We start from the raw sequence: 10,913 nt of genomic DNA, 5'->3' as shown, positions 1-10,913 counted from the left end.
ACTATGGCCCGAGGGCCACATGCAAATACAAATATTGTATTTGTTCCCGTTTTGTTTTTTTACTTCAAAATAAGGTATGTGCAGTGTGCATAGGAATTTGTTCATAGTTTTTTTTTAAACTATAGTCTGGCCCTCCAACGGTCTGAGGGACAGTGAACTGGCCCCCTGTTTAAAAAGTTTGAGGACCCCTGCTCTAGGGTCTAGTTTTTAAGGAATCTCTTTTACCCATGTGCTGGGGAAGGATTGTCGTCACCTGTTTTAACACGTAGCTACCTTTTTTATATACACAAGAAACCTAAAAAGAGGACTAGGATTTACGATGGAGACCATTATAAACCTTCCATGCTTAAAACAGATCAACAGAAAGCAAGTAAACAACATGGACATGTCACCAAAATACAGCAGCAAAAAGGTTTAGCAATGTTTCTTTCTGCAAAATGCAGTTGCTTTTCTTGGTAGGAGAGGACCAAAGGAGGAAATCGGTGGCGCCACCTGGAGACACCTCGCTCCACTGAGCTAAATAAACTGCAGCCCAGCACTCACATTAATCCAGGGACTGTTTTCAAAGCCCAAATGATTGTCCTGTCACCTCTATAACCACACATCACTTCTGTTGTTCTTTTTTGTACAAAGTGGTAAGACAATAGGCTTTAAAATACAGCCTAAGCACCAATTATGTAAGTGCATATCGATAAAATGTGACTTCTGGCTTTAAAAGGCATTATTGACCTCCTTGGGGCTAAAGATTGCACCCCTGTGAACAGTACACTTCTAAAGGAAAATTCGCGTTTAAAGACTTACAGAGGCTCTCCACCTGGCACAATTCATTGCTGAAGGTGGATCATGCAATAGTTTTACAGGAAAAGTACGAAAACTTACAGGTACTGAACACAGTGCATGTGACCATGAAGACCTGCAGGTGTTAAGGTTAAGACGAGAGTGCTTTAAAACACCTGCAGGTTTGGTTTTGCCTATCAAACGCTAGGGAATTTTCCTTTTGGGGGTTAGCGGCCTCTCACCTCTGAAGCAAGCCCAGGAAGAGCTTGAGGACGTGGGTTCTGAAAAGTACGAAAACTTACAGGTACTGAACACAGTGCATGTGACCATGAAGACCTGCAGGTGTTAAGGTTAAGACGAGAGTGCTTTAAAACACCTGCAGGTTTGGTTTTGCCTATCAAACGCTAGGGAATTTTCCTTTTGGGGGTTAGCGGCCTCTCACCTCTGAAGCAAGCCCAGGAAGAGCTTGAGGAAGTGGGTTGTGTGCGGACCTGCTCCCTGCACTCCCTCCTCCACTAGTCAAATGGCCTCTGTTTAAAAATACTCAAAATGTGCTGATTTTCAGAGTGGTTCACGTGATTTTTACTGCCTGTTTTGTTAAAAATTCTGTCTTAAGTTTAAAAGGACTTTTTTTTTTTGACTCAAAAGAAAAAATCTGAAGAACAAGACATCCCATTTGTGAAAAAACAACTGTTTCTTTCCCTTTACTTGCTGATGGGGTTACAAATACTTTTTAATTATAAGATCAACTAAACCTTTTACAAGTAGATTTTCTCGGCATATTTCAAATAATCAAGAGGAAATATTGGTTTTGTAGCAACAAGTGAAGCAAAGAAGTGGCTCTAGGACGGCCTAGCCACACCCAGGTCCGAGGGAGCCCCACTCAGCTGTTCCTGCAGGAAGCAGCCGCTGTCAGCCTGCGGACCCACCCGGAGGGGCCACGCTCACACTCGCCAAGGCTGAGGAGTGTCCAATACCAGGAACAAACGTTATGGCGAAGTCTTCCCTGGACGTGAAACCTGAGCTGGGGTCATGAGTCATGACAGGGGTCGGGGGTTTCCACATGTTCAATCCCCCCAAATCCTGAAGCTGGCGTTCTGAGCCAGGACTCTATTCCAAAATAAGTTTCTACATTTATGGAAATAGGCTCTTCTGTAGGTTCTTATTTGACTACACTTCAGGGGAAAACAGCAGCATATGTAAATATATGTGTTTGTATATGTATGTAAATGGATACTCAGAGCCCCTTCTTGTTTACAAACTAAAAGTAACAAAAGCCAAATTACCTCCTCAAATAAAACCACCAATACTGAAAATTAAATTTAAAAGATGAAATAAATATGTAACACACACAAAAAATCAGAGACATGGTGAACAGGAGATGATCCCAAATCGTAGTCATAAAATCACAATTTTAACGCACCTGGAAAAGCAAAGTGGACTTCCAAATGAATTAAGACAGGCTGTGGTGGCGCCATGTTAGGACGAAGGGGAAGGAGGTGAACACTTAAAAGGGGTGTGGGAGTGGGGTTGGACCCAGGGCTGCAGCAGGCCTCCCCTCCCTCCCGCCTCAGTGGATCATGCCCAGAGCGGTTGTGGGGAGATGGGTGGAGGAGATGATGCTGTAAAATCCCAGTGGAAATAATTTGGGAGAATTATGTGAGGGTTCATTTGAAGGCCTGCTTTCCCTCCAGTATTTAGATTTAACCCGCAATAAAATAGAATTTATTGAAAGGAATGCGTTTGCAGCACTCCTTTTTTGCAATATATAAATCATGGTTGCAATTTAATAACAAAAGTGAGCTTTGGGACACTTCAGGCCTGGCATGGAATGCAGCTTTTACACAAGTTATAAGGAAACTAAGGTACAAAGAGGCCAAGGGACTTGTCTAGCTCACTCATGGCATGCTCTGCTTTCTCCAACTGACCTTTGGCATGTGCAATAGAAGGCACCAAGCACATTCAAAGTAGCATCGTCATGGGAATCCCAGTGGTGCTTCTGCCCTGATATATGAATGGTCCTTAAAATTCCACTTCTGCATCTGACTTTGATTCCTGCTCATGTGCAAAGTTCCTAACTGCTTATATGTGTGAGACATAGAACTGAAAGAATTAAGTTTAGCTCAGAGTTCTCCAGGGAACGAAAGGTGTGGGTGCTTCCTCAGCCATGAGCCTTTTTTAAATGGTAAAGCAGGAAGAGCTCCTAAAAAGCTGCTCTTCCCCATTACTGAGAACGTTATTTTTCAGAACCTATATGCCTCTGGAGTGAATTATATGTGGCAATGGGAATCTTTGAAGTATGGGAGAATATGCTGTTCATGTTAAGCTGTGGTGTGAAAAAATATTAATAAAGTACATAGCTGTAAGAAAAAATGAATTAAAACAGAGAAATCACAAACCCAACGTAGCAGCCTGTCTACTGGACCTTGGGCGGTGCTGTGAGGACTCCAGGACGGCCTGCTGCCACTCCTTCGGCGACGGTGCAACACTCCCGGGTTCTGCCAGGGCTGTGCGTCGCAGCAAAGCCGGACAGGCAGCAGTGGGATGTGCTTTTTCAAAGTGTTTTTCTCTGCAAAGGGGCAACAATTCCTGGATAAGGCAAGATAACTGTGGTCACGACAGAAGCAGCCAAACGCAGATCCACTGAGCGAACGGGAAACTCAGTCAGTCTTTCCCAGCTTTGCAATCAGCTCGTCGCAGATTTTCGTCAGTTCTTCGATTTCTTGGTTCTGAAAGACAAATGATACGACTGTGCAGGTCAACTGTGTCCTGAGATAAAGGAAATTATAACCAACAGTCCCCAGACTGGCTCTACTCTCACTCCATGGCTCTTTCTACATCTTTTCTCCTTTAAGAAAAGGAGAGCACTAAACCTTCCCCCCTGGAAAATGCTCATGTGCACAAAGTTATGCTTAAACTGAGTAGGGGGTGAGGGTAGTCGCTGGCCCTCTGCAGCTTGTCCACGAACCCCTTACTTCTCAGACTTTCTTGGTATCATAGGAATTACCCGGGGCACCTGTTAAAAACACAAGTATCTGGGCCTCACTCAATCCATTAGCATGTCCAGGGACCTGGGATGCTTGAGTCCTCGTATCCCAGGAACTCTGACTTTTTGTCAGATGCCATGGTAAGAACCCTGTCCTAACTTAATGGAGGTCACAGGCATGAGTACACAACTGAGACATAGGAAGGGAAACACTAGAGGCAGACAGAAACCAAAGCCCGAGGATCGGCGAGCAGGGAGCAATAGGGACCACTGTCATCATTATTCACCTACAGCAGTTGCTCCACCACCCACCACTGTCATTTGGGGCTGGGTCAGTCTTCCTTGTGGGGCTGTTCTGTGCACTGTAGGATGTTTGGCTGCATTTCTGGCCTCTCCCCACTAGATGCCAGTAGCATCTCCTAGTCATAACAACCAAATATATCTCTAGGTGTTGCCAAATGTGCCCTGCACAGTAAAATTATAATTAAGGGGAAGACGGCTTTTATATTACATTAAAAAAACAAACAAACAAAAAAGCACCACACACACACACACACACACACAGAACTTTTTTTAAAAGGGAGCCTAAGAACCCAACTAAACAGCGTTTGGTCCCTGAAGTTCAGTTAATGCCACTTCCTCTCTGCACCCTGCCTGTGGACAGTTCCCACCAATGTGCCTGGAATTTCCTGGTTTGCCTTGTTTGTTTCCCCCTGAACTAGCTCAGAAAGGAACTGGATTGAAGTGTCTGGACAAAAAGGTGAGGCCTCTTTCATCCAGATCCACCGCAAGCTAGCCACTGCGGAGGACAGAAACCAAGGTCCCAGTGGTCACACCCGTCTTCGTACCTTCTGCTGAAGGGCCCTTTCCAGGGACTCCACCTTCATCTGCTCTTTCCGGAGTCCTGCGTGGAGAGCTGCACTCTCAGCCTTTGCTTTTGTTCGAACCTGAGCAATCTCTTCATTGGCTCTGTTTATGTTTTGTTTGTAGAATAAAGGGACAAAAAGCACATGGTTAGTCATCAGTCACTGCAAAAGAGTCAGGACAGCAACCACTGACATCTGTGAAACAACCTAAACGAACTGACTTCATGACAAGAGAAAAACAAAAGGAATCGGTGACCTAAATAATTCAATTTTAACTTATAAACACTCAATTTACATACAACTGCTAAGCAAGTTTGCATGGCGCAAACCAATGGTAGAGTTAATCTCAAAGGCCATAGTGTCCTTCAAAATTCATGTCACTGGAAAATGGAATCACATGACAGTTTCTACAACAATCAAATGAGTTTTGTGAGGTTTTTAACCCAGTACAATAGCAGGTAGGATCATACTTGGGATCATCACAGATAAAGAGGCAGGATACTACCCATCTCATTTATGACACAGTCCTAACAATGACTTTACTATTGCGGGGCAAAGGAAACTTTTTAAAAAAACATAAATGTCAGTTGATAAATAGCCAATTAACTGACAAAAGGATGGTAAAAACTCACTAGTAATCAGAGACATGCACATTAAGGTGATAAATCTTTAAAATTCATCAGACTGGGGAAATTAACAAGAATAATCTTGTACCGTATTGGCTGAGATGCAAGGAAACAGGCTCCCTGGGGGAATGAAAATTGGCCATGTCTGTGGAGGGCGATGTGACAGTAACCACTACAGTTTAACATGTGTACACCCTCTGGGCCAGCAGTGCCCCGTTAGTAATCCATCCACAGCAGTATTCCCACCTGGCACAATGGTGAATTAGATTACACTACATGTTCTGACATGAAAAATGGCCATGCTATACTATCAAACGAAAAGGGAAACTTTGTAATATGCTGCCTCCATTATACGTTTTAAAAAGTCAACGCTAGTATGGGCGGTATTTGTAAAGGCACAAAGACTGGAAGGATACACAATAAACTTTCATAGCAGTACCTTTGGGAGTGGCAATGGGAAATGGGGGACTTAAAAGGTCTTACAAATAGGAAGACAGTGAGCAAAATGTACAAGTATGTATTAGTTTTTAGTTAAAAAATAAAGTTGGATGCATCCTTCATACCACTCCCCAGGATAAATTCCAAATGTGTTGGTTTTAAGAATTAAAAAAGTAAGCCATAAAAGTACTAAACGGAAAACATAGGAGAACTTTTTATATTCAGCCCAGGGGAAATCTTTCTTCCTATGACAGGAAATCCTGACGCTGTAAGAAAAATGACTGCTAATTTCACTAACAAAAATACATGTCTGCACATCAACACCACCACCAGCAGAGGCAAAGGATAACTGACAAGCAGGAAAAATTATTCACCACTCATATCACAAAGGGCTGCCATCCTTAATATATAAGTATAATAATGTGCTATAGGTAACACATATATAAACTGACAATAGAAAAACGGGCAAAGAACAGTCATTCATAGTGAAGCAAGTATCTGTATGGACAGCTGCTAAAATATGTTCAATTTCACTCATAAAATAAACATAAATCAAAACTACAATGAATAAAATAAATGCTCTGTTGCTTGCCCCCCAAAAAACCCAGAACAACAACAATAAAAACCCAACCAACTACACCGAAATACCATTTTTCATCTATTATATTTGCAGAAAACCAAAAATCTGACCTGTTGGCAAAGCTGTAGGGAAAAGAGACACTCATACATTGTGTAGGAATATAAATAAATAGTAGTCTAAGGAGGGCAACTGGACAGTATCGTAAGTATAAATTCCTATATTCTTTGGCCCAGCAGTCCTTTCCTATCACACAGATAACTCCCATGCATGCCTAATGATAAGCATAAAAGGATGCTTATTGCAGCACTGTTGGTAGCAGATTTTAAATAACCTGAAGGTCCAACAGGGGGGACATTCCAACAATGGAATGATACATTCCAACAGTGGAACACGCCACGGCTGTTTTAAAAAGTAAGGAAGCTCTTCATGGATTGATATAGGAAGATTTCCAAAATACATTGCTAAAAGAGAAAAGCGAAGTATGCTATCATTTGTATAAAAAAGGAGATTCTCACAACATTAAAAAATGGTAATTGGAGAGACCAAGATGGCGGCATAGGTAAACACAGGAGACTGCTGCCGCAAACAACCACTTCAAAAATACAACTAAAAGACGAAACCAGTATTATATGAAATGCTGAAAGGTATCCTTTAAGAGGAGGAAGAAGAAAAAGGTAAAGATACAAATTGTGAACAACAAACATGCATCTATCAACAAGTGAATCTAAGAATCAAGTGAATAAATAATCTGATTTACAGAATGAACTGGTGATTATAATGAATCAGGGACATAGAAAGGGAATGGACTGACTATTCTTGGCGGGGAAAGGGGAATGGGAGATGCGGGAAGAGACTGGACAAAAATCGTGCACCTATGGATGAGGACAGTGGGTGGGGAGTGAGGGCGGAGGGTGGGGTGGGAACTGGGAGGAGGGGAGTTATGGGGGGGAAAAAAGAGGAACAAATGTAACCTGAACAATAAAGATTTAATTAAAAAAAAATGGTAATTATTGAGATGATGGAGGTGCTGGCTAACACTATCATGGTGCAATACATAAATATATCAAATTGACACACTGTATACCTTAAAATTACACAATGTTATATGTCAATTATGTCTCAATAAAGCTGGGGGAGAAAACAGAGAGAGATAAAAGAGTATCTGGGAGGATAAAATAGATGACCCCAGGTGAGGAAAGAGGAGGCAACCCAGGGGAGTGGGCATGGGGTGGAGGGAGATACTGTATACCTTCTTATTCTTTTTAATATTAGAACATGGGAAGATTCTACCTATTCAAAAAAGTAAATACACACACATACACAGACACATGTCATCTAGAGTTGCAAAACAGTGATTTCTTCCTTGCCTCCATCAATCTTCTCACATCATGAAAAGTAAAATTCTTATGTGCAAGCTCTTACTTGTCCAGTTTTTCTTCTGCGTGGATCTTCAAAGCCTGATACCGCTGTTCCTCCTGCTTAACTCTGGCTAAGTAATCCTGAGCACATTTTTTCAAGGCTTCTTCATTCTGTTCTCAAATGACAAGTGAAAATAAAAGAAACAGGTCATTTTCTTCTTCTTCTGCTAGTGACACACCATGTATCAGAGTTCTCATTTTTTTAAAAACAAGGAAACCCAATTAATTCAGATGCCTTTAAATTATACTGTATGGCAATTTGAAACAGGCACAAATAAGCCTACCGAAGAAATTCTAGATAGTTTCTTTGTGTATAGGTATGGGGCATATATTAATTTTCATACAGCAAGGTTCAGTTACACTAGTACACCTGCTTTAGGAAGGCAGTTATTCAACTCTGGCAATCTGATTCCCACAGATTAACTAGCCAGTCTCATTTTTATTTTAATATGGACAAAAAGAATGTTCACTGCTATAAATGTTATCTCATTGAGGGTAAATTAAATCAATACACCTAAATTTGAAACATTACTTTTCTCTAGAATATGCAGCCTGAACTTTCCAGGGCTATGTCTAGAATCCCTTTTACTTTTACTAATATTAAATTGGTGAATTATCAAAATGAACATTTCTAGAATTCTCCTAAAGTCCGAGGGTTCCACAGCTCTTATACTCCATGCCACACTCTGGTTGTGTCTGGGGTTTACTGGCCTGACCCAGGAGAGGAATGACCAAGACACACCACCCACACAGAAAAGGGGGGAGGGGATCCTCCAGCTTCCCTAGAACGGAAGATACAGGCCAACAGGGGCCCCCAAACCCAATTTAAAAGGCTACCCATACTCCTCTGCCATACACATCTGAAGATCTACCACCACAGCAGAGATTCCAGAAGAAAGGACATGCTACCTTCTTGAACCCTTCCAGAACTCCTTTCAGGTTCTCATATCTCCTGAAGAGATCGGAAAGGGACCTTTCCACAGAGTTAAGGTCAGCCAGGGCCTGCTCCTTCTCCATGGTCAGTTGCTGGAGGCTTTTCTGAGAGGTCATACTTGTCCTTTGTTCATCTTCTGTGAATTACAATCAAAAGCAAAGGCATATTCAATCAACAAACAGTTAGCAGCTGCCCTCCTGAGCTAGTGTTCTCGCTGGTGGGACCCAGAGTGGACATTACAAAGTCCCCACTCTCAAGGACTTACCTTCTATGGGAGAGAGATGTGGTGACAAGTGATGGGGGGAACAAGGCAGGGCAGGAGGGGGGGTCCCTTTTTATAGAGCGTGGACTCACTCAGGAGAGATCTGAACAGATTCCAAGCAGATGAGGGGAACAACTGTGGCAAAGGCCACATGCTGGGAAGGTATTAGGTGACGAGGACAGTAGAAAATACCACTTCAATGCTTAAGTATATAGACAGACCTGACCGGTTTCAGGAGTTAGTCCTTACAACATTGGCCAGGAAGTTCTAAATCCAGTGCAGGAAGATCAACCACTGATGTTTTGGAATGGCACCATGGGTCTGATACCAGAAGGTACACTAGCAGTAGAGTGAGGACACTGCACCACCTGGGGGTACGAACGATGTGCCTAGGCTGCCAGTTCTCTGGGTACTGGGGGAGGGCTTTTCACAGAATCCCAGTGTTTGCCATCCTCTAAAATGACCCCAACTACAGCTGATCCCCGTCACTCACAGATTCCACACCTGTGAATCTGCCTACTTACTGAAATTTACTTGTAACCCCCAAATCAGCACTTCTGGTGCATTCCCGATCATTCACAGACATGTGCAGAACAGCTGAGGTTGAGAAAGGTGATGCCTTCTCGCTTTATACTGTAAACAAGTGTCCTTTCCACAGTCTATTTAGTGCTTGTGTGTGTCTGTGCGCGCGCGTGTGTGAGCGCACGCGCTTTCTGTTGGTGATTTTGTATTTAAAAAAAGCTCCCAAGTGTAGTGCTACAGAGCTGTCTAGAGTTCCTAAGTGCAGGAAGGCTGTGATGTGCCTTCTGGGGAAAATACATGCTCAGTAAGTTTTGTTCACACATGGGCTATATAGCACTGTTGGCCTCGAGGTCAATATTAATGAATCAACACTACCAGTATATATAAAATAAGATGTCTTTAAACAGAAGCACACATAAGACAAGATTATGTAATTTCAAAACAGTGTGACCAGAGCAGTGATGGCGAACCTATGACACACGTGTCAGAGGTGACACATGAACTCATTTTTTTGGTTGATTTTTCTTTGTTAAATGGCATTTAAATATATAAAATAAATACCAAAAATATAAATCTGTTTTACTATGGTTGCAAATATCAAAAAATTTCTATATGTGACACGGCACCAGAGTTAAGTTAGGGTTTTTCAAAATGCTGACACGCCGAGCTCAAAAGGTTCGCCATCACTGGACCAGAGCTAGCAGGAACCTAACCCTGCACTTCCCTGGAAACAACAGTTCAGTGTTTGCTAACTCGGTGTTGGTGGCAACTTCATAAAACATAACTAATGCGAATGAGAATCAATTGTATCTAAGTGATGGACAAAGTGAAGTTTGTATCCTGATTTGAAATTCATCTATGGATCCTATGGCTCATACCCTAGGAAAAAAATGTCCTTACCAATCATTTGGGCAATGGTCTTTTCATATTCAGCCACAATTTTCCTTAAAAAAAAAAAAATTATTATCAGAGGAGAATTTGTAGACAACAGAAGTTGGAGAAATACTTTCCCAATTAAACACATTAACATACAAGGTGGGGCAAAAGTAGACTTCCAGCTGTTCACTTGGAAAATAATACAATTAATATAATACAATAATAACATCTGGTTTTCGCACTCACAACTGTAAACCTATTTTTGCAGCACCCTGAATACTGACAGATTTACATAACCCATTTATTCACTTTGGATCTCTCTCTTTTTTTAACATTAATACAAGATTTCTTAATGTTCAATAAGATTTTTCTTAAGATTTTATGTTTAACTAGAGGCCCGGCGCACGAAATTTGTCCACAGGGGTGGGGGGTGGGGTTGGGGTGTCTCTCAGCCTGGCCTGTACCCTCTCCAATCTGGGACCCCTTGGGGGATGTCATCCCTCTCACAATCTGGGACCGCTGGCTCCTAACCACTCCCCTGCCTGCCTGCCTGACTGCCCCTAACCACTTCTGCCTGCCAGCCTGATCGCCCCTTAACTGCTCCCTTGCTGGCCTGATTGTTGCCTAA

General features: G+C 42.3%; 1 protein-coding gene across 1 annotated transcript in view; it reads right to left on the bottom strand.

The window, feature by feature from the left end:
* Positions 1-260: 260 nt before the first annotated feature.
* TACC1 (transforming, acidic coiled-coil containing protein 1) overlaps positions 261-10,913 on the bottom strand; it is a 47,475-nt gene continuing 36,822 nt past the window's right edge. The window contains 5 exon segments of the mRNA XM_014536380.1: positions 261-3,506; positions 4,612-4,732; positions 7,696-7,802; positions 8,601-8,761; positions 10,310-10,353. Coding sequence (XP_014391866.1) covers positions 3,438-3,506; positions 4,612-4,732; positions 7,696-7,802; positions 8,601-8,761; positions 10,310-10,353 — 502 coding nt within the window. The 3' untranslated portion in view covers positions 261-3,437.

This window comes from Myotis brandtii, unplaced genomic scaffold (assembly GCF_000412655.1).
Source record: "Myotis brandtii unplaced genomic scaffold, ASM41265v1 scaffold103, whole genome shotgun sequence".
NCBI lineage: Eukaryota > Metazoa > Chordata > Mammalia > Chiroptera > Vespertilionidae > Myotis > Myotis brandtii.
This window is presented reverse-complemented; position numbering and strand designations above follow the sequence as displayed.